The sequence below is a fragment of the Trypanosoma brucei genome, chromosome 9, assembly GCF_000002445.2.
Source record: "Trypanosoma brucei brucei TREU927 chromosome 9, whole genome shotgun sequence".
NCBI lineage: Eukaryota > Euglenozoa > Kinetoplastea > Trypanosomatida > Trypanosomatidae > Trypanosoma > Trypanosoma brucei.
The window spans coordinates 1,870,245-1,896,279 of record NC_007282.1 but is presented as its reverse complement, the minus strand read 5'-3'; the positions used below and the strand labels follow the sequence as shown (position 1 = coordinate 1,896,279).

The 26,035-nt window shown below is 42.4% G+C and overlaps 11 protein-coding genes across 11 annotated transcripts, besides 36 other annotated features; 1 reads left to right on the top strand and 10 right to left on the bottom strand.

Moving 5' to 3' along the window:
• Nucleotides 1-37: 37 nt before the first annotated feature.
• Tb09.211.3440 (hypothetical protein, conserved) lies at nucleotides 38-1,303 on the bottom strand (the record flags this gene model as incomplete). The annotated part of the gene is made up of 1 exon (XM_822395.1): nucleotides 38-1,303. One exon carries the CDS (start codon nucleotides 1,301-1,303, stop codon nucleotides 38-40), a length of 1,266 nt encoding a protein of 421 aa, XP_827488.1.
• Nucleotides 333-448: a microsatellite.
• Nucleotides 1,304-1,559: 256 nt separating the features above from the next.
• Nucleotides 1,560-2,261, bottom strand: Tb09.211.3430 (hypothetical protein, conserved; the record flags this gene model as incomplete). The annotated part of the gene is made up of 1 exon (XM_822394.1): nucleotides 1,560-2,261. The coding sequence occupies one exon, from the start codon at nucleotides 2,259-2,261 to the stop codon at nucleotides 1,560-1,562; it is 702 nt and encodes a 233-aa protein (XP_827487.1).
• A 480-nt stretch (nucleotides 2,262-2,741) lies between these two features.
• Nucleotides 2,742-2,773: a microsatellite.
• A 64-nt stretch (nucleotides 2,774-2,837) lies between these two features.
• Nucleotides 2,838-3,359, bottom strand: Tb09.211.3420 (riboflavin kinase, putative; the record flags this gene model as incomplete). Its single annotated transcript, XM_822393.1, has 1 exon — nucleotides 2,838-3,359. One exon carries the CDS (start codon nucleotides 3,357-3,359, stop codon nucleotides 2,838-2,840), a length of 522 nt encoding a protein of 173 aa, XP_827486.1.
• Nucleotides 3,360-3,580: 221 nt separating this feature from the next.
• Nucleotides 3,581-3,652: a sequence feature (AT_rich).
• A 353-nt stretch (nucleotides 3,653-4,005) lies between these two features.
• Nucleotides 4,006-4,049: a sequence feature (AT_rich).
• Nucleotides 4,050-4,253: 204 nt separating this feature from the next.
• Nucleotides 4,254-4,300: a microsatellite.
• A 222-nt stretch (nucleotides 4,301-4,522) lies between these two features.
• Nucleotides 4,523-4,551: a microsatellite.
• A 596-nt stretch (nucleotides 4,552-5,147) lies between these two features.
• Nucleotides 5,148-5,234: a sequence feature (GA-rich).
• Nucleotides 5,235-5,404: 170 nt separating this feature from the next.
• On the bottom strand, nucleotides 5,405-9,442 carry Tb09.211.3410 (protein kinase, putative; the record flags this gene model as incomplete). Its single annotated transcript, XM_822392.1, has 1 exon — nucleotides 5,405-9,442. The coding sequence occupies one exon, from the start codon at nucleotides 9,440-9,442 to the stop codon at nucleotides 5,405-5,407; it is 4,038 nt and encodes a 1,345-aa protein (XP_827485.1).
• Nucleotides 9,443-10,303: 861 nt separating this feature from the next.
• Nucleotides 10,304-10,326: a microsatellite.
• Nucleotides 10,327-10,859: 533 nt separating this feature from the next.
• Nucleotides 10,860-11,471, bottom strand: Tb09.211.3400 (hypothetical protein, conserved; the record flags this gene model as incomplete). Its single annotated transcript, XM_822391.1, has 1 exon — nucleotides 10,860-11,471. The coding sequence occupies one exon, from the start codon at nucleotides 11,469-11,471 to the stop codon at nucleotides 10,860-10,862; it is 612 nt and encodes a 203-aa protein (XP_827484.1).
• A 284-nt stretch (nucleotides 11,472-11,755) lies between these two features.
• Nucleotides 11,756-11,780: a microsatellite.
• A 190-nt stretch (nucleotides 11,781-11,970) lies between these two features.
• Nucleotides 11,971-11,997: a microsatellite.
• A 172-nt stretch (nucleotides 11,998-12,169) lies between these two features.
• Tb09.211.3390 (hypothetical protein, conserved) lies at nucleotides 12,170-13,654 on the bottom strand (the record flags this gene model as incomplete). Its single annotated transcript, XM_822390.1, has 1 exon — nucleotides 12,170-13,654. The coding sequence occupies one exon, from the start codon at nucleotides 13,652-13,654 to the stop codon at nucleotides 12,170-12,172; it is 1,485 nt and encodes a 494-aa protein (XP_827483.1).
• A 36-nt stretch (nucleotides 13,655-13,690) lies between these two features.
• On the bottom strand, nucleotides 13,691-14,062 carry Tb09.211.3380 (hypothetical protein, unlikely; the record flags this gene model as incomplete). The annotated part of the gene is made up of 1 exon (XM_822389.1): nucleotides 13,691-14,062. One exon carries the CDS (start codon nucleotides 14,060-14,062, stop codon nucleotides 13,691-13,693), a length of 372 nt encoding a protein of 123 aa, XP_827482.1.
• Nucleotides 14,061-14,081: a sequence feature (AT_rich).
• A 341-nt stretch (nucleotides 14,082-14,422) lies between these two features.
• Nucleotides 14,423-14,454: a microsatellite.
• Nucleotides 14,455-14,782: 328 nt separating this feature from the next.
• Nucleotides 14,783-14,826: a microsatellite.
• A 398-nt stretch (nucleotides 14,827-15,224) lies between these two features.
• Tb09.211.3370 (hypothetical protein, conserved) lies at nucleotides 15,225-16,907 on the bottom strand (the record flags this gene model as incomplete). The annotated part of the gene is made up of 1 exon (XM_822388.1): nucleotides 15,225-16,907. One exon carries the CDS (start codon nucleotides 16,905-16,907, stop codon nucleotides 15,225-15,227), a length of 1,683 nt encoding a protein of 560 aa, XP_827481.1.
• A 725-nt stretch (nucleotides 16,908-17,632) lies between these two features.
• Nucleotides 17,633-17,679: a sequence feature (AT_rich).
• A 124-nt stretch (nucleotides 17,680-17,803) lies between these two features.
• Nucleotides 17,804-17,829: a microsatellite.
• A 138-nt stretch (nucleotides 17,830-17,967) lies between these two features.
• Nucleotides 17,968-18,006: a microsatellite.
• A 38-nt stretch (nucleotides 18,007-18,044) lies between these two features.
• Nucleotides 18,045-18,192: a sequence feature (A-rich).
• A 297-nt stretch (nucleotides 18,193-18,489) lies between these two features.
• Nucleotides 18,490-18,529: a microsatellite.
• Nucleotides 18,530-18,712: 183 nt separating this feature from the next.
• Nucleotides 18,713-18,749: a microsatellite.
• A 73-nt stretch (nucleotides 18,750-18,822) lies between these two features.
• Nucleotides 18,823-18,856: a sequence feature (AT_rich).
• Nucleotides 18,857-18,991: 135 nt separating this feature from the next.
• Nucleotides 18,992-19,014: a microsatellite.
• A 49-nt stretch (nucleotides 19,015-19,063) lies between these two features.
• Nucleotides 19,064-19,089: a microsatellite.
• Nucleotides 19,090-19,249: 160 nt separating this feature from the next.
• Nucleotides 19,250-19,278: a sequence feature (AT_rich).
• An 80-nt stretch (nucleotides 19,279-19,358) lies between these two features.
• Nucleotides 19,359-19,412: a sequence feature (A-rich).
• A 101-nt stretch (nucleotides 19,413-19,513) lies between these two features.
• Nucleotides 19,514-19,558: a sequence feature (T-rich).
• Nucleotides 19,559-19,701: 143 nt separating this feature from the next.
• Nucleotides 19,702-19,735: a microsatellite.
• A 175-nt stretch (nucleotides 19,736-19,910) lies between these two features.
• Nucleotides 19,911-19,953: a repeat region.
• A 148-nt stretch (nucleotides 19,954-20,101) lies between these two features.
• Nucleotides 20,102-20,139: a sequence feature (AT_rich).
• A 68-nt stretch (nucleotides 20,140-20,207) lies between these two features.
• Tb09.211.3360 (hypothetical protein, unlikely) lies at nucleotides 20,208-20,594 on the top strand (the record flags this gene model as incomplete). Its single annotated transcript, XM_822387.1, has 1 exon — nucleotides 20,208-20,594. One exon carries the CDS (start codon nucleotides 20,208-20,210, stop codon nucleotides 20,592-20,594), a length of 387 nt encoding a protein of 128 aa, XP_827480.1.
• Nucleotides 20,318-20,447: a sequence feature (A-rich).
• Nucleotides 20,588-20,661: a microsatellite.
• A 140-nt stretch (nucleotides 20,662-20,801) lies between these two features.
• Nucleotides 20,802-20,841: a microsatellite.
• Nucleotides 20,842-20,946: 105 nt separating this feature from the next.
• Nucleotides 20,947-20,966: a microsatellite.
• Nucleotides 20,967-21,599: 633 nt separating this feature from the next.
• Nucleotides 21,600-21,639: a microsatellite.
• A 268-nt stretch (nucleotides 21,640-21,907) lies between these two features.
• Nucleotides 21,908-21,928: a microsatellite.
• Nucleotides 21,929-22,021: 93 nt separating this feature from the next.
• Nucleotides 22,022-24,067, bottom strand: Tb09.211.3350 (hypothetical protein, conserved; the record flags this gene model as incomplete). Its single annotated transcript, XM_822386.1, has 1 exon — nucleotides 22,022-24,067. The coding sequence occupies one exon, from the start codon at nucleotides 24,065-24,067 to the stop codon at nucleotides 22,022-22,024; it is 2,046 nt and encodes a 681-aa protein (XP_827479.1).
• Nucleotides 24,068-24,269: 202 nt separating this feature from the next.
• Nucleotides 24,270-24,300: a microsatellite.
• A 751-nt stretch (nucleotides 24,301-25,051) lies between these two features.
• Tb09.211.3340 (hypothetical protein, conserved) lies at nucleotides 25,052-25,567 on the bottom strand (the record flags this gene model as incomplete). Its single annotated transcript, XM_822385.1, has 1 exon — nucleotides 25,052-25,567. The coding sequence occupies one exon, from the start codon at nucleotides 25,565-25,567 to the stop codon at nucleotides 25,052-25,054; it is 516 nt and encodes a 171-aa protein (XP_827478.1).
• A 462-nt stretch (nucleotides 25,568-26,029) lies between these two features.
• Nucleotides 26,030-26,035: part of a sequence feature (AT_rich) that runs on past the window's edge.

The window sequence follows — 26,035 nt, the reverse complement described above, 5'->3', positions numbered from 1 at the left end:
AGGAGAAAGGACGGAAACACGAACGGTGCACGCACTATCAATTAGTTAGAGCGAAAAGTTTATTCCTATCATTTTGGTGGGTGAAGCGATATACCCAATCACGCCCCTCTCGAGTTGCACGCGACGCCCTTCGATAAGTAGCAACTGGTGTATTGAACAACGGGTCATCCAGCACACGGTCCTCCGCAGAAAAAATTGGCGCTGATCCGGTTCTCATCCTCTCGTATGCGTCAATCTCATCCAAAAACGGGTAATCTTCATTGTTGTTAAGCGAGTCAGTCTCCGAGTTATCAACGCTATCAGCGACGCGTGCACGCTTACGAGGTCGGTTGTCACCGTCATTGCTATTTTCATCCTCATCCCCGTCATCCTCTTCATCATCATCATCATCGTTGTCATATTCGTCTTCAGCCTCTTCATCGTCATAATCACCATCCTCCCCATCCTCCAAATCTTTTTGCGATGCTGATTTCGCCTCAGGTGCAGCACCAATGACGTCGATAGACAAATTACTGTTTTTTACGCTGTCCCTCTTCGTGATGGTAATAATAACAAATTCACGCGCCCGCGGACTCACCAGTGCGTATTTCGTGAGGCGTCTCCAAGGGACAGGGCTGGCAGTTGGAGCAAGCAATTGCATGCAGTACACTTCTCTCTTGTCTGTCAGTCTTTTCTTGTGCGTCACGGGAAGGCAAATCAAGAAATGAGGTTTGGAGGTATCTACAATCATTACGACACGCTTGTGATACAGCAAATCCGTGAAAGCAATTCGTCCCCTGCGGCGCAACTCATCCCTGTTCCATTCGACCACGTCCAAGTTTCGAGGTTCGCAAAGTTTTCTGACCACTTCAAGAAAAGGAGCAACCTTCACATCCATAGCTTGTGCAGATTTGCCTGAGAGCGCCGTACCCAACCCGTCATTTGCACCATCCGTTGCAGAATATAATTGACTCATTGCGTTGAACTCCTCTACCACACCATTCACTGCTTCCTCAGCTTCCTCGCGAGTAACCATTTCCACTTTCAACTCGCGCATCACCATATTCATTCCAAGCAGAGGGCCGAAGTGTGGTTCAAGAACAATGCTCCAATATCTATTGCATGGTTGTTGTCTGTTCCGTAGTTTTGTACGCATGCTAATATATACCTCACGGGGTTGCACAAGCATATGCCGCGCATCACTGATTGGACCTTCGATGGAGGAGCTTAGCTCCAGCATTTTCGCCAGTTCCTCCTCATTCTTCCATGGAGGTGGAGCGTCCTCAAAATCATACCAGTAAACTTGAGTGCCGACCTCCGGCATGTGATTCCTTCATGTGAAGAAACAGAGGAGAAATGTGCACGGGTAGTCGTGTATTGGTTAGCTACGGTAAATGTAGTGGAGACGCTTGTTAACGGAGTAGAGCGCATATGAAAAGAGTCATACTTAACGGGAAACTTGGGTCAGAAAGTAGTCTCTCTCCAAAGACACTTACTCCTTTCTCGACCCCATCGCAATATTTTACAACAACAACACGAACACGCGCGCAGTAGGGAAAATATAACTTACCGCAGTTCCTTCACGATGATAATGGTCGCATATAATTTTCCACGTCGCCAAATACTACTTTTCCATCCTTGTTACTATCTGCAATAGCAAATGCGTGGGAGAGTAAAGCGGCACGTCCGCCGCCTCGCACACCTTTTGGATTTACGTCGCCATCTTCATATTCAGGGGGTCGCAGCCACGCAACATTTTCCGTTTCTAAAATATCCTGTAACGTCACATATCCCTTGTCACCAGCCAGTGCGATGAAGTGGGCCCAATGCGCAACCCGTGGGACGGCATGAAATGGATTTGCTGCTCCCGGCACGTCACTCAAGTCTGAGGCGTCATTCCCCATGGAGTCATAATATGCAACAGCAAACCGTACAAACTCTTCCTCAGATATTCGTCTTTGTAGAGTTGCATTGGGCGGCACTGAAGCACCAACCGCGACGGTGTTAACACCTGAAGGTCGTTTACAATAATCACTTGAAGAGCCCCTCAAGGGGGCCGCATAACCCTCCTCACAGATTTCCTTCGGATATTTTGTCACGTTTCCATCACCAGAGGCATCACACCGACCAAAGAGTAGTTCCGTTACGGTTGGATTCGGTTGTTTTCCCCACAATACGTACCAGGCAAGGCAGAAGCGTGAAACTGAAAGAACATTTTCACGACTATACAAGGCGAACACGCGCTGAGCATAGGAGCGCACCTCCCCGCCAGAGTTGTACATCAAGCTATAGTGATAATAATGATAATAACGATATACACAAAATGGGATTCTACAAGATAAAATGAGTAAAGGGGATACTAATATAAATGGTTAAAAAAGGAGGTATAAAAACATTTGTACCGTAAGCACAAAGAAGAAGCGAAACCTAACCGCACATACAAACATCAACAAGCAACTCAAAAATAAATCACAAACTGCGAAAACTGTTTCTCTTTCTCCCTCTGGTCGAAAAAGTGGGGACTACAAACTCATTTCAACTCGCTCACCGCTGTCACTTTAGTTTACTTCTTTTTTCTCTGCGCCCCACACGCCTGCCTGAATATATGGTTTTTCGCTACACGAAAAGGGGATAAAGGAGAATGTGATGCACACACTCATCAAAGCACGTATTGCGATGTCAATACACTGTCACATATATATATATATACAAACACGCGACTTGTCGGATATATGTATCAACTTTGACGATAAAATAAGACAAACAATAATAATAGTAATAATAATAATAATAAGGATGCCTCCTCTTACCATTCAGTCTCAACTTCATATTCACCATGACTGAGAAGAATTGAGGGTTCACTCATCGGGTAGATCCTCGAAGTACGGAATGGTGGAAGAGGGTGACTCAAACAATGAGTGACGCGAGAACTCTTGAAGTTGCGGTTTTTGCAACATGTCCCGTGTAAATTGGACATCACTTTTTATAGTATCTACTAGCGCCTGCAGTGAATGAAAAGAACCCATGCTTCGGATTTCCCCAAGCACAATTATCTTCACAACGGCACCGTAGAAGTCCCAACCAAATTCATGCAAAAAATATGGCTCAACGGTAAGTGTTTTTTCATCAAATTGCATGTTGAATCCTATAGAGGCGGCAAATGGATAAGGACCGAAACTCTCTCGCTCTTTTCCGGGGACCTGTGAAACAGTTCCCCATCCATAAACCACAAGGTTTTTGTACGGTTGCAAGCACTCCATAACATCTTTATCGAGACCAATGTTAGCGGTTGGAAAACCAAGTTGTGAACCTCCCCGACCTTTGCCATGCACTACTTTTCCACGCAAGAAGAACGGCTGAAAACTTCCAGTTTGTCGCATTTACTGCTTTTTTTTTCTCTTCAAAATGTTTAGTAATTGTCGTTTTGTGTGCGTACGTATATCCTTCCCTTTCTTTTAGTTTGTTTTATGATGAAAGGCTTTAGTTATTTCTTGTATGGAAACGTATAATAGTACAAATACTGCTGTGACGTTTCCACGCCTGTTCTATTGCTCCCTTTTCCTCCTGTTTTTTTTTTCGTTGGTGTTGGCACTCGACAACCTTTATTTTTTTAAAAAAAAGAGAAAAAAATGATATTAAAAGCAATAATAAATTAAAGTAATGATATAATTAAGTGGAATAATGTCATTCCAATTACTGTACAGTACTCAAATAACACAAATAAACATATTAAAAAAAGACAAGTGACGAGAAGAGTTCGAATTGTACACAAATTTGTATTTAAGCATTCTCTCTTTTATTTTCTTCCTCTAATAATGGGAGAGATCGACATAGTGAAATAAAATACCACTTCTCCATCTTCTCAGTCCCCCACACGGACGCTGCGCTACGCGTATAAACATATAAACAAGTTTTATTTTATTTAATGTACACACCTCCAGACGGCCACTAGCGCGTATTGGTAATATAAAGAGACACATATATACACAAGAAAAGTAACAGAAAGGTCAGTCATACCCTAACGAGAATTTATGATAAATATTAAAATAAACAAGTAATAAAATATATATGTACATACACAACAATAATATAAAATGAAAAACGCCAAATGGTTATGTGATCACACGCCATCTTTTTGAATCACTTATGCATATACAAAGAATTCGACATTATTGACGTCACGATGGTGACAATGTTGAACAGATTCGCGGAGGGAAAGAAAGACAAGAAATATGTCAACCGCCTTAATAAAAACTGCAGAAAACAAATTTAGCATATATATATATATATATATATATATATATATATATATATATATATAATAATGATTATTATTATTAATATAGGTACACATATATAACTCGGAAACAACATCGAACACGCATACATTAATTTAATTCATAAACGATTCGGTATATTTTTTGTTTTTTTTATATTGTATGGAGGTATTGATGGAAGCGATACAAAAAAAAAAAAGAGGAACTACCTCCTGCACCACCTCACATCCACGTTCCCACGCGCTTCGTCAAGAAATATATCACATTATATATATATATATATATATATATATATTCAAACCAGTTTTTTCGAACGGTAATCACAACAAATATTCTTTTTTTTACTTTTTATTTAATAGACGCGTCGCACTGTGTAGTTAAAGTAGGGTCAGGTAAAAAAAAAAAAATTATGGAATCACACAACAAAAACAACAACGAAACCAACGAAAAAAAAAAATAGTATTATTATGATATTAATGATAATGAAACGGAGGTAAAAGATGTGCACTTTCTTCACACGTTCTTAAAATATGTGCATTGCACGCCGTGACCGTTGTTTTAGCTTGTTACGTTGACTGCATTTGCTTTCCTCCTTTCCCAGTTTCATCTGTGAATTTTGTGTTGATATCCCCGGCAGAAGGAACCGAACAAAGTTGTCCGTTTCGTTAAATACAGAGGGGGGAAAAAATAAACCTTCTCAACAAATAATATATATATATATGTGTGTGTGTGTGTTTGTTTACGTATCCGTAGCACCAACAGCACACAACACCCGCTCCACTCCCTCCTTTTTCCCATCATGAGGACCACGCTGTGCAGGAAATGTAAAGCCATTACATGCCGTCATTTGTGGAAGGAACCACATTTATATCACTGACATTGTATGTTAACCCTTTCCTCCTCTTCCTCTTCCTCCTTCTCCTTTCCTCTTACTCTCCATTTCAGAGCACTTTTCTCTCCTTTCCTTTTTCTTGCTTTTGTTGTCATCTTCGGCTTATCGCAATGTCATGAATTGAAGTTCATAGCGAAGCAGCAAAACCAATCCGGTAATTCAGTAACGTTTCCTTTAGTGTCGTTGCCACCTCCTCCTTTTCATGTCCAACCCGCTGCTACATGTCACCAGGTTAACTAGACGATACCCATTGGTTTTAGTTTACCATAAAGTCATGGAACAAAAGCTCAGATGCTGATGGGCGATCCTTCGCATCTCGCTTTAGGCACTGCCGAACAAAATCAGCAAAGTGAACGTCCATTAAGTCGAAAGGCGGCTCCGGGCTAATACACCCACGGCGTAGTTTACTAATGAAGGAACGCACATCGGCTGTGTCCTCCTGTGACCACGGGTAACTGCAGGCAACACAAAAGCAAAGTGTAATTCCCAGTCCCCAAATATCGTTCCTTGGATCCACTACACCCATGCAAGCCTCTGGTGACATACACACAGGTGTGCCGAAGCACGTTTTCAGCGTCGTGGAACCGGTAGAGCAGTAATCACTTTCAGTGGTGAGCACCATCGTACGCTTCCTCGTGGGGCTCTTTTCATCACTGGTGAGTGTAACGTTATCTTCAGAAGTTGGTGGTTGCATCGCGCACTCCACGGCACCACCAAAATCACTCAGTTTACACACTCCATCAATGCTAACGAGCACATTGTTCGGAGATATGTCCCGGTGTACGATTTGGCGGTCGTGAAGATATTGAAGCCCACGGAGTATGTCACCGGTATAGCGCCTGATAATGTCACAGGGGAGGCCGTGGAATGTTTCAACGAGTGCTGCGAGAGACCCTCCAGACACAAACTCAGTGATGATATACAAACAACCGTTTTGAAAGCATCTATCGACGTACCGAACAATGTTTTTGTGGTGGGAAGCCGATAACATCCGAATCTCTGATAATGTGGATTGAATTTCCGGATTGTTTTCATCCATGCTTGGCACCGGATATTCCTTTATAGCGACAATATTGCCATCCGGATGGAGTCCTCTATAAACCCTGCCGAAAGAACCTGCGCCCACTGGCCCGTAAATGTCAAACTCAAGTCTTTCTGCTTTGTTATAACAGTCACCGTTTTGAATTGTATTTTCGCCATGGGGAGGCGCAACGACGGCAATGGTTCGGTCACTCTTGTAGTTACACTCCGGCATCACACCGCAGGCGGAGGAGCTACGCTGGTGCGTAACGATGCAAACATCACGAGTAATGCTGCTATTCATCAATGTATTCTGACGGAGTGTCACCAATGCGCATTCCGACTGTATTTCATTCGGTTGAAAACTTCCTGGTGCTGCATAATACTGCGGGGAAACGTGGCACTCACACTGCCCAAATCGTGACAAGTCCATCATAGCGCAACTATTTGCCACCCGGTGCAACAAACGATACTCTTCACTGATTCCCTGCGCACAACCCGGTTCTACCACATCGTTAAATGGGTATTGCGATACGGAAAGCGAAGTGGCATTCATGTCAATACTCATTCCTGCCTTTTCAATCTTCTTTCGGATAAATTTCTTAGCCTCTCTATCCACTGCACACCACTGTGGGCCCTCCCGCACGTACCTGGTAATGTCACTTAGAGAAGAGTTCATCTTCTCCCCTTCATGCTCCTGCGCAAGGTACTTGCAAAGCCTGTGTAGCCGCGGGGCGTTGTGATCTAACTCCAAGACTTTCTCCAACTGCTCGGATGCTTGGCTGAACCTTTTCTCACACATTAGCCCAAAGGCCGCCATAAGGGGGGCATACTGCTCACGGGAACTTCCCACACATTCCCTTTCTTTTGGTGCTTTGGGGTCGTATAAGTATATCCGAACATCTCCACCACACGTCCTTCGGTGTATCACGTCAACGGGAACTGCGGTCACACAGACGCGGAAAACATCATAGCATGGTTGCAACATTAGTAATGGACAGTCGAGAATGCGACAAAGTTCGGTCACGCGGTATGCCAACCTCACTTCTTCACCGTACAGGGATGATGTGCGACCAGACGGCGTGCGGATGACGCCAACCAATAGTTGGCTAAGGTGCATGGCTATTCCCCAAACAAATGGCAACGAGGACGTGCGGGCCCATTGTGACTCCAACTTCTGAAGTTCCGACACGAGACGAAAGGCACAATCACGTGGTCTCACCAAATTGACAGAATTCGGTCCTGACGGTGTGTGAAACGTCACCACAACTGAGTCCAACCGAATATCAAATGGAACACCAAACTCTTCCCTCGCCACACGCAGCACAACTTCCGTGAATTGCTGTGACATTGCTTGCACTGCTCTTAACCTCTTCGTCGTTACGACGCCTTCCATTTCCAGGTCCAATGCGGGCAAAAACAATCGGCATACAAGAAATGTAACTTGCTGTGCCAAGAAACCACTATTGCTAAGCATCGCATTTTTGCTACCGAATGTTTCCAACAACAACTGGTCACTATTACTTGTGCTGAAGTCGCTCTTGGTTTTGCATGATGAGCTCTCTTGTGTATCCTCTTTCCGACCCGTTACCTCCTGAGAGGAGTTCGTTGTAGCGGAATCGAACTTATCAGGATCTGCGTGCTTGTGCAAGTTCGTCTTCAGAGGATGACCTTCCACGTCGCAGCAAACTTTGAGCTCACGGGGGCGCGGTAGTGCAAACGCATCGATACATGCATCAGACTGCTGAGTGCTCAAGGAAGTGGAATCTGAAGCCCTAACCTCCCTTACTGACCAGTAGTTGTGCCTGACTGCAGTCGGTGTCGAGAATTTATTCGAGCGATCCAAATTTTTTAAAAGAGGGGAAGACGAGACAGGGATTATCTCGTGTGACCGCACCGCACGCAGGGGGACGCGACCACCGGCAAAATCAGGTCCAGCCAATTCGTGGAAATTTTCATAGCTGGTATTAACTTTTGGAATGTTACAAGACGAATCCAACACACAAATGGGGGAACCTCCTTTATGGTCACATAAACGATTGGGTGCGTAACCGGTTTTCTTATCATTCGGCTGAGAGGTTTCACTCCTTTCCTTGTTGCCAGCATCTGAAGCTTCTTTCCTTGAAAAACTGGTCGCCACCTGCAGTTGGTAAACAATTGCATCCTTGTCTTGTTGTAGTAAAGGCGCCACACGGCAAATCAAACTTACTGTCCCCATCGAAAAGGAACGCAGCGTATGCCACAGTAGATACCGCAGTATCATCACTCCAAGAGCTGTGGCTACGAAACCTGACAATGTGCCAACAACAGTGAAGTTTTCCGTGGTGATGAATCCAAGACGGTGAGGCCGGCGGTCCCCAATAAATGTGTGGCAACGCGCTGGTGCTAAACTGCTGTTTGTGCATTTTGCCTGAATCTGTACTAAGACCCATGTAGTCACAAAGTAATGAGTCGCAAATACCACTACGAATAAAAGCATTTGCAATGTAGCAGTAATTGTAAGACAACGTAGTGCTTTCTTCCATGGATCATGCGAGGGGGCTGCGGGACCTGGTTGAGAAGCGGAGGCAACTTTGAGATCAGGACTCTCCAGACAGTTTCCCGAACAGCCAACACGCGGAGAGTGCGGCGACGCCGCAGTGCTACGAGGTGATTCCTCCTTGGAGCACCACAGAGTTGGGTTTGCGAGGGCACCTTGCAACTGTTTTCCTAATGCAATGTTGTCTGAAAACTGTGAACAAAATGAACCGCCTCGTTCAGAAGGGCCACTGGCGAAACGCGGTGAGTGCTCTTCAGAATAGTCCAATGGTGAGGCCGCAACCACAGAATCGCGAAGGTTGACGAACCGTGGAGAAGCAACCAGTGGAGAGAATGATGATTTCGGTGAGCCGGCTAAACCCTCCGACAAGGTTTCATCACATAACCACGAAACGCTACTGCTTGGCCTCAGGTTTCTCTCCATAGATATTGGGCAGACATGTGGTTGGTCATATGAATGTGAGTGAATACAGGTATCCGTCCCATCCCGTGACCTCGTGCCAAAGAACGGCAAGGACTGTCCCTCCAGCCCCTCCCACCCGAGCGGATTCCCAGAGCGGGGGCTGTGTGCACTATCATCACTTCCTCTACCCATCCCAAGTGGGCTCGAGTTTATTGTGGAGGCTGGAGAAGAACCAGCTCCCTCACCAGTAGTAATAATTATACCTCCCTTAATGCGGTCACGAATGGCATCACCTAAAGGCGAAGTTGACGCGATATCCCTTAAGGCACACATCACCTGAGATTGCCCCAACCTCACCAGTGACTGGCTTTCGAAAAGTGGTCAAAGAACGGTGGAGGGCTTGTTCTCAAGCCAACAACAAATGTACAAAAAACCTGTTTAAAAATAAAGATTAAGAAAAAATAAAATCGACGTTAACACTCAACTATAAATACCTATATAGTTGGTCACTCTTTCGCTCCCACCCGCGTCCTATCCACAAATATAAACGTTTCACCCCTCTTGCCGTCAACAGAAGCTTTTTTTTACTCGTCACAATGTACCACCACACAGAACAATATATATATATAATTCTCCCGATAGGGCCCGGGGTAGCCTGAAGGGGGTTAAATGAATGTTTAACAACCACCAACCCGTCTTTAGTGTTATATGCTTCCTCTATTACTTAAGCTTCGTCTATTCAAAAGTAGAAAACATATACCGAAGAGATTAAATAACTAAGTGCAACATTTTGCAGTTCCGTACGCGCAACTCATCATTTCATGATATAAAGGGGAAAGGTTTGTTGTGCGTCATGTTGGGGAAGGGAGTGAACAGCCGAAACTTTAAGAGTGAGGTGACACAGTCGGAAAGTAACGCTAAAGAGCACAACGAAACACAAAGAGGAAAAATACGAGGCAAACAGCAATTAAACTTGAAAACAAGACGTTTTAGTGAGGGAAAGGTTCGAAAACCATATTTTGCTTTGCACAAACAAGATGCAGCGTCACGATATGGATTGTGTCACGGGAACAACATTTCAAATGAAATGTAAACCAATAATCGGTGGTTGGCCCTGAACTAGCATCCACTAAACGATTGCATCTGAACAGTTTACGGTAGGGAAGAGAAAGTCCGGAATAAATATGAAAAAATACACACACACACACACACGCACATATATATATAGGGTTTAAGCCCGGCAATTATTTTATGCACTGTTTTCTTTCCCTTTTGTACGTATTTGCTTGCTCTCACTTGTTTGTGAACATTGCTCCAATATGTGGCTAATAGACAACCAAAAATACGTATGTGCTTCTTCCCCTTCTATGATACCGCTTGAAGGAACCCACAAACAAAAGTGAGGGCAGACCTCCAATAATTCAATTGCGTACGAAACCAAAAAATAACTAACTAACAATAAAAGGGATTATCGTCATTAGTTTGTACTTTCAACGATATCTCTCTCTCTCTCACACACACACGGAGTCCAATTCATCACCATCGCCAACCCAGAGTTTGTAATGCAAGGGAGAAAACACAACAGAAAATCCTCGGCCCCAGCATGCACCTTTCAATGGTAATGTTCACCTACATCATAATTTTATTAACAACATCTCTATGGACATCACTTCTAATTCGTTCGCCAACTCCTCCTACCGTTTATTTTGCGTTTTCACTTCCACAAAACCCATAATTATCCTCATAAATTTTACTCTTCGTGTTGCTCACACACCCGTGCATCCGCGTCCATCATCTGTTGGAGTATCCACACTTCCTCCTCCGAGTTAATCCCATCATCGTCGTTAACAAATAAACGATCATCTTCGTCAATGTCGTATGTTTCGCTTTCATTGTTCGTTCCCGAGTTGCATAAGTAACCCTCAAGAAGCAACTTCTCGTCTTCAGTCATACCCTCCAGTGCATTGTAAATGGGTGCTACCAATGTCAAAGCTTTGACAATTTCCTCTTGACACATTTCCAAATCCCCACCACTCTCCCCACCATGCTGTTGTGGTGAAATCGTGGAGACATCTTTGCGATCTTTGTCTCTGTTTGCCTTTCTATTGCCGCTTTTGCTGTTGTGGTTTCTCCTCTTTAATTTTCCCTCTTCACTCATCCCTTTCCCTCCGTTTTCACGCACATGAGCCACCGTTACTACTCCTGATTGCTGCGTTACTGTAGTTGGTACGGTTGTTGACGCTGCTGGAACTTGAAGAAATGAAGGTGTAAAGGGAACGGCGTCGCCGGAAAGGTTTGAACGCTGCGCAACACGAGATGTCAGTTCGTCCACAGTAGTGACGACACGTTCATTGGTTTGCATGAAGAGAATTTTGGAGTATAATCGAGCGTTATATGAGAGCCAAAGGAGGTATAACACACACACACAAAATGCAAACTACTTTACTGTAACAAGCGGGCGACACCACTCTCCCAGCTTTCTATTTACCTAAGCGCTTGAAAATCCTCCCTACCTAAATGCTGAAAGAAAAATGAAATAATAAGTGGGGTGTGACACATGACTTAACATAAATAAAAGTGCAACCGTCAACAGTGAGCTCCATCATATATATACAAGCACATATGCGCGCGCACACACACACACACAGAGAGAGAGAGAGAGAGAGAGAGAAAAAAAAAAGGAAAGACGCACATATGCATTCGTGAGCATGCATTCATTGTCCGTCTTCTCTGTAAAACACTAAGACCCCCTTGCTTTTTTTTTCATTAATTCTCTAACGGTGACCACCGTCTTCCCAACGCGTCTCGAACTGCGGAAAACAAACGTATGCACCCAAAATACGGGCGGCACCTCGACAAAAAATAATGATAATAATAATAATAATAATCTCGCCCGGTGCTTTCAGATACCCTCACTCGTATTTTACCTTTGTTCCTTTTTTTTTTCACTATACCATGTGCAGTGCACCCCACCGCCTTATTCATTTTCCTTTTCTAAATGCATAGCTGCGTTATTTTCTGGGAGTATTGAGATCAAAAACACACGCGCCAATGGAACCATTAACCCGCCAAAGCTACCGACACGTAGCAGTATACACGGACAAAGTTAAATAAGAGCAAAAACAATACCAGCAGCGCACTCCAGAATGAGTTGAATATCATCTTATACGAATCAAACATTGTGAAGTGGATACCGGGGAAAAGGCTTAAAAACGCGGCAGCACCGCTAGCAATAGCAAAAATGGCAAAACACTTTAAGCTCGCGGCGCAAAGTACCAACAGTACATTGGGTCGAGGGGTGCTCGCACCGTGACCACCGGAAAGTGACCTGTAACTTCGCCGACAAACTGCAGGAAAATTCTCAACAGCTACGAGCGCCTGATAAAAACCAAAATATCTCTCGTCAGTGGTGGAGGCATAAAAGAATATCAACTCGAGTAGCAAAACAACAGTGATATACGTACCAGCATCCTTAAGGTTTGTCTCAAGGAAAAAAAGCAGAGGTGCCTGCGACGCCACTGCCAACACGCGAAATACAAAAAGTAACCAAAAATCCAGTAAGCACCCGCGGCCCTCCTCATTGGAGAGGTTGTGTAAATTAATGGGTGACGCACCGTCTTCAGCTCCAAAGGGGCGGCGGGAAATGTGAAGAGGTGAATCACCTCTCGGTTGCCCGAAAGGGTCGCTCTTCTTGCCTAAAGCGGAATCCTCAGAAGCTGCATGACCCGACTCTTGTGGGTCGCAATCCTCCGGACCTGTAACCATCCATTGCACACCTTTGGAAGCCACAAGTTCAAACTCACGGCATCCACTTGCTAAGCTATTTTCTATCTTATTTTTCCGCAGAACAATGAAAGAGAGGTATTCCGCCTCATAAACCATCCGCATTGGATAGAGTGCAGAAACGATAGCACCTAAGGCATCGCCGTGTGTTACGAATAGTAGATTCGCTTCCGAATATGTGCGTGAGTTCATTTGTAACGCATCAGCAAACCGTTTTGTTGCTGACTCGAGGGACTCCCCCCACAGAGGCAGCGACCCACGTCCGGACACCACAGCATCATCGGGTAAGCGGGGTGGTTCTTTACTTTTAATTCTCAATGGCCCGTACACCTCACAAAGGTTGTTGTCTACAATTCGCTGCCGTCTTACACCTATTCCACACTTTTGCAGCCTCTCAGCTGTCTGCATAGTCCTTAAAAACGGTGAGGTCAAAATCTGCAAATTCTGTGTTGTTCTGCTTCCAAGAATGTTACGAAGCTCTGTTGCTGCGTTTGACACATTTGCTAAACCCTGTTCTGTAAGAGGAGGATCCGCTTCCGGTTCCGCATCCACCGACCCGTCACGCCTCTCCCCATGTCGCATAACGACAATTGTTTGCGTGAAGACTGATGTATAACCTACATTTTCATCGTCTTTGGAGCCGCCATTCCTGAGCAGATCTGTCGTTTCCGTTGCGGATTCCTTATTCTTACCGTTTGCAGTCATCGAAGGCATTGTATGAATATTACCAGTGAAACGACTCTCCTCTTCATCAGCATACATCCTTGCCTTCCACCTTTAGGCAAGACCAAGTCATAATTAAGAAAAGCATACTGTAAAGATGGGGCATTTTAGAAACAAACGTACGCATTTATATATGTATATACTTGTGAGTATGTATATGTGGAAAAGGGAAAATAAACTCCTGTTCCGCATCACACAGGAGAAATGAAAGTCAGACACAAAAGAATATATGAATAAATATGCTAATATAAGTGTAATTCCCAACAGCTTCATGTAAGAAACGACAGGAAAGTCGTTGATAGACTCATTAATGAAGACAATCACACTGTGTAGTCCAGTGATGTGAGGGAAGTGCTTAAACTCTCGCAACAACAGCAGCAAAAGAAACATCTCAACACAATTCAGTTCTTTGTCTATATGGAAACTGATTTGAAAAACCAGGACCATTAAATATTATTATTATTTTGCGGATTAACTTATCAATTTCCTCCTTCCTTCTGTTCCAGAATCCTTTTTTTTTTAATCAACACCCTTTCCTTTCTTCAAGCTCCCCTGCCATTTTTTTCTTTCATTAATTTTCCCCCTTTTAAGTCGAGGAGGAAAAACATGAAAGCATGTGCATCAAAAGGAAAAAAAAAATGAAGTATGGAAGAAACAAAAAGTAAGGAAGGGAGCGAAAAGGTTTACTGAGAAATACTTCAAATAGTCTCACTGATATCAAACTGCCTACAAGCAATGAAGAAAAACAGCACAAAAACAAGTGCTCAAAACCATCTCATCGGCTCCCGTCACCATAAGCATAGTCACATAATATAATATAATATGATATAATATAATATGCACATATGTCAAAACAAATAAATATATACACACATATTACAGAAGTGTAAAAATATGTATAATATTATATTGATATGCGGAAACACCTTTATTTTCCTTCTTTTTATCTTTTTTTTCCTTCGCTCGTGACACACACGTAAGAAAACATGCGTGCGCAAAAAAAAAAAAGAAATAACCAACAAGAGATAAATCTTGACCCAAAGATGACATTTCGGATATTCACATCGTAAAAACACACCGACCGTCAAGAAAAAAAAAAGGCGGCACAGTTAATATAAGATGATTGCCCGCGTAGTGTATTGACATATTTACCACTCAGTATAATTGTATATATATATATATATATATATATTATATATATTATATATATAAAGGGAGCTTAGGGGGAGATAGAGGAGAAGGAAAGAAATAGAGGGAAAGTTGACACAGTAACAAGCACATACACCAACACAGTGATGGTAATATAAATACAAATATTTATAGTTTTTCTTTCACTTTTTCTTTTTGAGAAAGTGCTATGAAACGAGGTAGTGGAAAAACACAAAAGGAAGTCAAAACGGAGGGGAAAAAACAAAAAAGAAGGGCATGGAAGTAACAAAAATATCAAATAAAAACAATTACACAATATATATACACACACAACAAGAGTCCTTTTTCTCCTTTTTCTTTCCCTTCTCCCCCTGTTTTGAGACAAACCCAACGAAAAAATGAAGCGATTGCGAAAAACAGTGAAAAAAACAAACAAAGAAAGGAGAAAAGAGAAATAAAATTATGCTGACTGATGCGGTGGGGGAAGCACGTGAGATGGAAACATACCAACAGTTTGCACCGCAGCAACGCCATATGGAGGAGGCGCAGTGTACGGCGGTGGAGGTGGCGGAGGCCCCCCACCCAACCCAACGTCCTGCCGTACAGAACTTCCATGAAGAGAATACGCAGGAGGAGACAAAAGGACTTCACTCACACACACTAAAGGCACAGGTGAGACATATGCGCTCGTAGTCGGAGTGGATGCATGAAAGGCAGACGAAGGGACAAATTCTCTGGCGTTTGCATTCATGGTTGACGATACCGGTGAAGGGCTTTGACACATTACATCCGGTGTCTTGGGTTTCAACTTGGGCGTTGTATACGCGTTATGTTTAGACTCAGTATTCACTAACGCGGGCGCAGAGTCTCTACTTTTGCCCGATACGGCGTGTGCATCCCGCCGACGACCTTCTGTCTCTTTCCGTTCATTGTGTACCCCCTCAGGTTCTGCTGTAGTGCAGTTAGGAGAGCCAGTGAGTCCGGTGGGATAGCATTTACTACGCAATGATGGAGATGAGGTGGGCGAAGAAATCGTTTCAATCACACGGCCGCGTCTCTCCTCATTAAGGAACGGGGGAGAAACTTGAACTCGGAGAGTTTTTCCTTTCGTGCTCATGCTGTCCGACGACAAAGCCGTGCGCGCCACGGCAGATGTCTCAAACGTTACATACAACTTCCGCCGGCGCGCGGGGGTGTCGCATTCCACCATTGTGGCTTTTGCAATGGCAAGTCCATCAAACAACCGAAGCGCGTCCTCCAGTGTAGCGCCATCGTAGAGGTTGGAAACAACCACAGTATTACTCCATATCGGGAAACGCTTCCAGAAGGTTTCAATCTCCTTCCAGTACTGCTCACGGTGTTTTCTCAGTGTTGAATCCTCCACCGATGGAACAGGCACCATTGGGGCTACAGGACGAAGCACAAAAGGTAGCAATTCACCTTCGTCATCGGAGTCCTCGTCCTCATAACGCTCAAACAAATCTGATGCGTCTTGTGTTGATGGCATTACGAGCACACCACCTCTTCCTCTATTGTTTTCATCGATGAAGCGGATATCATTTGCTGTCAACCTGCTAAATTCCTCAAACTCTCGCAGAGCTGCATCAACATCCCATCCCCTATGAAACTGTATTTCCACAAGGTGACTGTGCGTGGCTGTGGAAAGGCCGTAGTCTAACGTTAAATACAGTCCGTTATTCAACGGATCAAGTGCCGCGTCTGGCTGGTAGTCCTTGTAGTCGATGAAGGACGCCACAAATTCATGGAGGGATTCTCCCAAACGCTTCGGTGACCTTATCGATTCCACGCCTAAGCACCCGAGGACTTCTTCCATATGTAAAGCACCTGGTATGTAGTCAATGTACCGAAGTATTGGGAATTTTAGAATTCCCGTAAAGAGGCTGTGATCGTCATAATGCTCACAAGAGAGGTCATACCGTAAGGCGCACAACTGCAACAACTCTTTGAATGCATTGGAAAGGCTCGGAAATCTAATGGAGAAGGGTCGCCGATTTCCCACCTCTGTAACGCATAATACAACATCACACTCCACACCCAGAAGGAAACGCAACGCAAAGGGCACACTCAAAGCCTTGAGTTCCAATGAGCTTAGTCCCTTAACTTTACCGCCAGTGCCCTCCATAATTTGAAAAGTTAAACACCACTAATCAACCAACTTCCCACTCAAACGCACTCCTCTACAACGTTAATATGCTTTTGAAATTTATCCTCTTTTTTTTTTCTTTCGTCTACTGAATTCACTTCCTATTCGTTAAACTCTGGAAACAGGTCACTGCGACACGTGAAAGCACGGGTCTAAGCTCCAAAAATAAAAAAATTCTACCGTTTATATAATAATATCCAATTTAACACCTCACGTTACCGAATAGTTTTTTTTTCTACGTTTTCTCCTTTCCCTTTATCGCCACAGATCGAGTGCAATCGCAGAAACAACAACTACAAGAGCAATAGGAATACCACACGAGTCGAGAACAACAACTATGGGAAAATTAAAAAGAAGAGTTCAAGAAAAAAAGAAAACAACAATAACAGTAGTAGCAGCAGCAGCAGTTATCTGCTGTTGCCACGGACCTGCTGAGTTATAAAGGATTTCTTCTCTTTTTATTTATTTGTTTGTTTGTTTTCCCTCTAATCACTTCCCCCCGCCCTGCTCTATTAAAAAACAAACTACAAAATAAAACTAGTAACTCCCTTTACACGTCACGCTGACAGGATGGCGTCACGGAAATAAACAACAAAAGAGGCAATATATAAGTAATATTTTCTCCTCCCCGTTAAGTTCCCTGTTGTTTTCTCCTTTTCCTTCCCCTTCTTCTACCTCAGCAGTATTTTCTAATTGTGCTCTTCTTTTTAATATATTTATTTACTATTATTGCTATTTTATTTTTTTTATACTATTTGAATCCTTTGATCGGATGTAACCACTCTCCTTCTCTTCCTCTTTCACTCTCGCACCTCTTTTCTTTTTTTTATCGCTACTTCTTTTCCCCGTTTGTTGTCCGTGAATAAGGTTGTCCCTTTTTTTTCTTTTCTTTTCTTTTCTTAGTTTGTTAAAAAACTACTGGGTACTGATGAATTTGTATTGATATTCTATCTTCTCTTTTTCTCTTTTTTTTTCCTCGTAACCCTTCTGTCCGGCAGGGAAATGAGTGGAATACGCAAATGCGTAAAGACAAATACAGATATATAAATATAAATATAATATATATATGTATATATATTAAATAATTTATATGTCTGGGGAGATGTAAACAACACGTTCCCCCTTTTCTTCACCACCGCTTTCTCCTTCTTATTCTCTCTTCACTTTTCTTTCCTTTTGTGTGCTTTCTCTTCTTTTTTTCTTACTTTTTCCTGTTTGATTTGTTGTCGTTTCTTCTTCCTGTTGTTGTTGTTATTGTTGTTTTGTATTATTTTAAAAAAAACCAACAAGAGTCAGAGTTAGTAACGACAACGATAATAAATAGTGATGATAATAATATTATTAATGGTGGTAGCACGGTAATGAACAGATCAAGAAAAAAAAAGAAGAAAAAGAAGAAAAAGTCCCGTAAACCCCTGCAAATTCCCGTTACCGCTTTGTTCTTCTTTGTTGTTGGTGTTGATTTGGTAATAAATAAATAAATGCTTTTGCTTTTATTTATTTATTTGTTTATTCCCCTCCTTGTGAAGGATTTTCAGTGCTCTTTTTTTTTTCGTTTTTTCCACGACCGCCACCGCCGCCACCTCCGCTGCCGCTGCTGCTTCGATACTTTCCGTTATTTGCTGGCCGCTGGCGACTTCGCCTACCAGTCGCAGTTTCCTTCGCAACTTTCCGTTCCCTTTTTTGTTGCCAGCCGCTGCCACTAAATGATGAAATATTTCCCGGCCTCCGCCTCGCCTACTCCCTGATCCGTATGTGTATCTGCGCAAGGTAAAGTTTGTGATTATATATATATATATATATATATATATATATATATATCCTTCGCTTTGCTTTGTTTTTTTTTTAAAAAACTTTTTTCCTGTTTGATTTGCTTTATAATGTATGCGTGTTGATTTTTTTTTAATTTTTTTTAATTTTTATTTTTTGGTGGAGTCGCGCTGCAAGTCCTCTGATTCAGCCTCCTTTATCCAATTTTCCAGTCCCAGTGACCAAAAATAATGTATTGAACGTCCTCCTTTGCACTTTGTGCGGGCGTGTTTTGCTATTGTTATTGTTACTTGTTGCTTTGCTTTGCTTTGCTTTGACTTGTATAATTCGGCCACTGGTATAAATGAACAAATATATAAATAAACTTTTTTTTCTTTTTTTTCTTTTTTTTAAAAAAAATCCCTTTTGTTTTACTTTCCCTGCTTCGTCCTCCTTGTAGGCGGGCCCCGCGGTTCAATCCTTCTGCACTACTTTTTTCTTTCTTGTTGTCTTTTCGTTCTTTGTCTCCTTGAAATGAGTGGAATCGACTGACTTCTTGTTTTTTTTCCTTCTTTTTTTTTTAAAAAAAAATCTTTTTAAAGTTTAGTTGCACCTTTTGTTTTTTGTATTTGACGTTTTGACTCGCCGTACTTTTTTTTTTTGCTTCCTTTGATGTGTTGCTTTTTATTTTGTTTCTCTTTTCTCTCTTTTTTTTTGTATTTTTTTTTTTTTTTTAAAGAGCAAATGGTGTTTCTACTTGCTCGCAGAAGCCTGTGTGGTAAAGAGGAAAAAAAAAAGAGAGAAAGTTTTTTTTTTTTTGAAGGTGGAATAAGGGGAACAAAAAAAAGTAAAAAAGAAAAATCAAAGAAAAAATAAACAAACCCGTTTAATGTCGAGTTACCGACTCACACAGTGTTTTTTTTTGCTTTGATTTTATTTATTTTCTTGGGGAGGGGTTTTAACCCGATGTAAAGACGTTTCTCCCTTTAATGAATTTTTTTTGTTCTCAATTATTTTTCTTTTTTGTGTGTGTGTGTGTATGTATGTATGAATATGTGGAAGTTATTTTAAATAATTTTAGTTTCTTTTCCTTGTGAATTGATCTATTTTATACCTTCCGTTTTATTACTCCCTTTCACTTCAGTTTATGATTGATTTGTGAGCGTGTGCGAGTGGGACTGAAACTAATTTCAACCAACATATTGCAGTAGTAAAAGTTAATTATATTATAGCGAAAGAGAAAAAAGAAAGAAGAAAAAAAGAAAAGGAGATAGAATAAGTTGAGTTTAAGACTTGTAATAAAATAACATGAACAAAAATTTTAACCGTAGTAAAGCAACAAACACAAACATATGGAAATAATGGAAGGGTTAAAAAAAAACAGCCAATAAAGGATGGGAAGAGTATTAACTGTTAATGTTAACATTATTTATCTATAAAATATAATAAAATATATTTATATGAAGAAAAAAAAAGAAAAAGAAGAAAGGAGTAAACACCGCAGAGGGGAAATATTGGGAAAGGGGAAAAATGAATAAATCGCAGCGAGATCAACAGCAACAGGAGGAACGAAAAAAAAAAAGGAGGAAGAGGGAGGGAAATGAGGAAAGGAATAATGAAAAGCAGCAAACTTCTTTCCATTTTGATGTTTTCTTTTTCTTTCTTTTTTTTTGTTCCTGTTGCTGTTGTAGTTCCTGTTTTTGTTTGTTTCCCATCTTTCGATGCATTCAGTTTGTTTTCGTTCATTTTTTTTTAATTTTCCTTTCTGTTCCGTTGTCCTTTGAATCTTCTTACCTTCCATTCAACAATGCATCATTTTGCCCCAATGCTTGTTTGTTAACACATGTAAGGAAAAGAGTGAATAGAAACAAATTCACATGGGGCATACACGCACACGCACAAAAAGAGTGTAACTAAAAAACACAAATAAATAAACAAAATATAGAAATATACGTATAAATATATAAATATTTATAAATATATACGATTGTCCGTGAAGAAACATGAAATGGTGGTGATGATGATGATAGCAGAAACAAACAAAAAAAGAGACAGCAACTGCGCTCCCACATGCCCCTCTCTTCCAATAACTTTCATTGTGTATTCCGTCTTTTTTTCTTTCCTTTTATTTTCCTGTTGTGTTTGCTTGTTTGTTTCTTTGTTTCCCTACTCTGTTTAATTCCTTCCACCGGTTTTTTTTAACTGGAAAATGAGCGACAGTGAATGCATGGTATATTCTTTTTTTTTTTTCATTCCGCATACTCACGAAATATATATATATATATATATTGCTCTCTGAATGCGGCAGAACATACAAAAAACGTGTGGAGTTGACAGCAATCAGGAAACCAAACAAAAAACAGGCGAGCAAATCACAACACCGCATAAAAACAAAAGTCTGAACAATGGGAAAGAGAGTCGATTGAGCTGAAGCACCGCAAATGCGAAAAACAAATCACCTAAAAACGCCTAACTCACGCATGTCAACGCGCGAATTTATGTAATCATACCGTTTGGGATGAATGAGTGTCACAAACAAACTAATGAAACAACAACAACAACGAAAGGCAGAGAAAATGTAGCGGTGGAGGCGAGGAAAAGGAAATAAACAAGGAAAGAAAGAAGGTATCGAATGCGGTGGAAACCGTAAAGCAGCTAATTTTCCCAACCTTCAACTCATTATTTTCCCTTCTTCACTCCTTCTTCATTCGCTTAACCATTAACGAACCCTAATTGTAGGAATAAAACAGTGTCGGCCACGAAGGGGGGGGGCGGGGTTCAACCGAATAAAGTAAAGGTTTAATCGTAACTTTACAATGTTGTTGGAGGATGAGCGCAATAAAGAAGGATTTATAGAACAAGAAGAAGGTATCGCAATCCAGTTTACTTCCCCCCCATTCCGTATCGAATTCTTTACTTTTCTTTCATTTCATTTCATTTTTTCACTTCACTTCACTTCATTCAACTCTAACCCCACCTCAATGATTGCATCCACCGACAACTGCCCTCTCAATACACCTCATCATTGTATTAATCATAATTTCCTCCCCTTCCTTTTTCCCAGCATCATCCCACATGGGATTAAGACCCATCAAACACGTCGCAACCTGGCAATACAACACTAACGACAACACAGAACATTTAACGAGATAATGAAAATCAAAACAAAGGGAGAGGAAAAAGCAATTTTCTCAAGACACTCTGTGGCGAATGATTCATTAATACATCCACCCACCCCACCCCACCCCACCGTTGAATGTACGCAAATGCAAATATGGATTCCACTGTAAACACCTTTGGGAACCCACCACATTCGCACATGCATGCGTATCTATAATCTACTACTACGCCTCACTAGCCATACGATCGTACTCAGCACGAGCAAATCGATCCCACTCTGTTTTCTCGGGACGCACTTTTTGCTGATGCTCTAAGAACGGATCGCGGTGTTCGAAGAGCATAAATTTGTGCGCGTTAAACACCATGTTGAAGAAATTGGCTGGCGTTGCACAGGAGTGCAGGTCACTCAGTTTCAGTCCAAACTTCTCCTCCGACACATGCGAAAAGCCCAGCATGTCCATCATCTGACACATCATATCAGGGTATGAAAGGTCCGACTCGGGGCACTCAAAATACTCTAAAAATCGCTGTTGATTCTCCTGGAAAAATTCGTAGAGCTCATAGCCACTCAAAATGCCGTCACCATCAACGTCAAGCACTTTAAACCAGTAATATACCGCCGAGCGGCTGTTCTTATCCTCCTCGGAGAGGCAAAAATACACAAAGTCCTCGAAATCAAGTTTCCCCGGTTTTCCTGATTTGAGGGGACGACCAGCTCCCTCTACAACCCGCTTTATTACAGATGGGCAAATAGCCCCCTGGCCATATTTACACATGTCGTCAAAACCAACCAGTTGATCCCGATCAGTATCCAGCTCCCAGAACTTGCAGTACAGTACATAGAAGTGTTCATAAGAAAAGTATTGAAGGACTACGTTCACGTCCTTTTCGTCTACCTCCTGCATAACCTCGGGGAGATCACTGCGATCGAAGTCATACCAACTAATAAAACCACATTGCTGCCGCTCTAAAGAGTACACTATGCGAATCGCAACTGTTCGGCAGTAATACTCCTGAAACTCCGGTTGCTTAAGAAATTCAAGACCTGGATGGGAGTCGACTAAGTAACGTGTGGCATCCTTGAGATTCTGCAGCGTCAAGTGCTCAGATCGCGAGTCGTTACGCAGCAGCTCGAATAGGCGTCTGTTAATGGAAAGAGGCCCAAATACATTGTAGTAGAAGGTCGATATCTGTTCATATGTGAGAGCGGTCGATTCAGAGACACCAGACGTCACCGCAATGCGGCGAAATAATGCATCCTTCAACCACGTCGGCACACCAAAAACATCCTGGCAAAGTTTACCAAACTGGCCCTTTCTCACGGTTTTGCTTGCATCAATCGGTGCCACCGCGCCCTTCGCTACCTTTCGGTTCACCGCCGAGCCCTTAAGAGCAAAGAAATTTCGTAATGCATGCTCTTCCGCTTCTACAAGCGACTTTCTTCCACCTTTTCGATCCTTACCACTATAAAACACCGGGATATCGTTAAGTGTAGCACGCTCTACATTCTCGGGAGGGAGGGAAGCGAAGTTTCCTGAGAGATGCACTACACGCTGTGATGGCATCGAGCTCCCCGCAACGCTCGTTTCTATAGAAGCGAATGATTCATTTGGCACAACTACAGAGGTGACAGAAACATCCAGCGAACCGGGGCTAAGGAAGTGCGTAGTTGGTTGAATCGACGCTACGTTGACGTTACTGTTGTTGCTGACGCCACTAATGTTGTTATTAGTGACACCAGTGCTACTACTCAAGTGCGGCACTGGTGCCATCGGGTCGACGACAGGTTTCACGTGATGAATTCCGCCCGGTGAAGCGGTAGTCGTCCCACCGGGGGAACCCACACGATGGGAGAAGTCGAGTTCATCCACGCCATATAAACGTGTTTTGTGTACGGGACTCGGCGAACGCGGTGCATCATCTCCTTGCCGACGACGCGCGTTCCCCGGCGATGTTGGTTGCGGAGAAGAACTACGGCGTGGTGTGGCTTGGACGGGAGTTGTGTTGGGATCCGAGTGGTAATTATTTTGAGCGTCAGCGGGGTTGCGCTGTTGCTGGGGCTCCGCTGAATGCCGGTTAGTTGCATTACTACTTTCATTTGGTGGGCTACCGTTAGTTTTCCTACCCTTTTGCTGCAGGCTCATTATTTCCTCAATGGCTTTCTCTATTTCTGTCATACCACTTTCGCTCGTTACCCATGTAGCATACAACTGCGAGAGAACAACCTTCGCTGCGTGGGTCCGACGCTGCTGGGGGTTCGTGGTTGCCATTTTCTTTTTTTTCAACTTTAACCTCCCTTTATTTTTCTTTCCCCTCTTTTCTTTGACTTCTCTCTCTCTCTCTGCTCACTCCTATCTAAGTTACCCCTCCTGTCCGTATGTGTCTGTTTCCCACGCACGCACTCACCCACTCCCCCTCTGACCACCAAACCGTGGCCAATAGACAAGGGAGTCCTTTTTTTTTATTTTCTACAAAAGAAAAGAAGAGAAAAGAAAAGTAAAGATTAGTATTGGAAACGAATTAAAAAGAATCCGTAACTTAACAGGAAATGAAAGAAGCACCTTTTTGTACGGAGGGTCCTTCGCGTAATATCCTCCATATTAGCCCTTCTTCCCGCAGCCATGCAGATACAATCAGCAGCACAGAAAAGAGAGTTCGTCGACGCTTCTAGTGGAATTATCAGCAAATGAGCTCGTGAAATAAGGCCAAATTGCGCGACATCATGCTACAAATGCAGTGACCATGAGATTAATGATTACTTCATATGACTGTTTTCATCCTCCTTTGCACTCATTATTTTTCATCACCTATTCTTTAAGCGTTTTATAACCTTACAAATCCACGTGAGCGTATACATATATACACCCCCCTTTACGTATAATCCGTGGGGTCAGTAAAACAAAATATATAGCAGCAAGACAGAATATAAAAGAAAAGCACAACAAAAAAATAAATAAGAAATAGACAATTGAAGGAGAGGTGAACAAGAAACAGAAAACAAAGTATAAGAAATGGGTTTACACCCACCCATCAAAGCGCAAAATCGACCAAGTTGGGCATATCAAGTATTAAGTTTGACCGTTAGAACAACAACAACAAAAAAGGAACAACAAACAGGCTCAGTAAGAAACGCTCTACATCCCCTGAAAGTGTCTTTCATCCCTTCAACAGTCCAACTTAAAATACTTTTCAACCATCTAACATGCACATTCATATACATAACGGAGCCCAGCTCTACTGCATGGTGCACCGTTTCATTCAACTGCTGCCGGTGCGGGGGCCGCATCTGCAACGCCAGCAGCGCCGTCAGGAGCAGTTCCACCTGCAGCATTTACTAGTTCCTTAGCCGCTGCTGCAGCTTCAGCCTTATCTAGTTCAGCCTGCTGGGCAGCTATTTTCGCTATTAACAACGCCTTGTCCATATTATTACCGGAGAAAGTGTGCATCAGCTTTCCGTATGAATAGGAAAAGAAAGTTGGAATGGCACCAAACTGAAGCGACTTGCACAATTCCGCAGACTCGGTGTCGACATTAATCACCACAATGTTCAGTGCGGCAAGCGCCGCTGGTCTTGAGGTATTGAGATTCTCCAGATATGGTACAACAGTAGTGGAGCACATGCTGCAGTGAGTCGCGACAGTGGCCACAAGGCAACAACCCTCATATTTCTCCACCTTTTCACTGAATTCCTCGATTGTAGAAATGTAAAACACAACAGGGGGTGGTGGCTTTGGCTTCTTTTTTGATTTTCCAGCACGCTTTGGTGGCATTGTTGATGTTGTTGGTGTTGCTCCCTTTATTTATTTACTCAATTTTTGCTGTTTCTTTTTTCTCTTTTGCCTTTACTTTTCAGATTTAGCCTTGTTCGTTTTAACGGTAGTGGCAGTCGTTTCTTAGTTAATGGACTGTCTCCGACCTTCCACAGCCCTCGCTACAGCTGTTTCCTTTAGTGTAATCCGACGGAGGTTAATAGAAATTATTAAAAAAAAAGGAGGAGAAAGACGGGAAAGAAATTTACAAGAAAGGATGAATGTGCCCGTAAGATAAACAACAACAAAAAGACAGGATAAATAAAACAACAGAGAATTATGAAGTGTTATTTTTTTTTCTTTAAAATTTAAGAAAAAGATGGAATATATGGTAAAACACAAGCATCTCTTTTGTTGTTGTTGTTGCTACAGAAGAAAATGATGTACATAATGCAACCCACGCGGTCACACCCATGTACAAACTTAAAT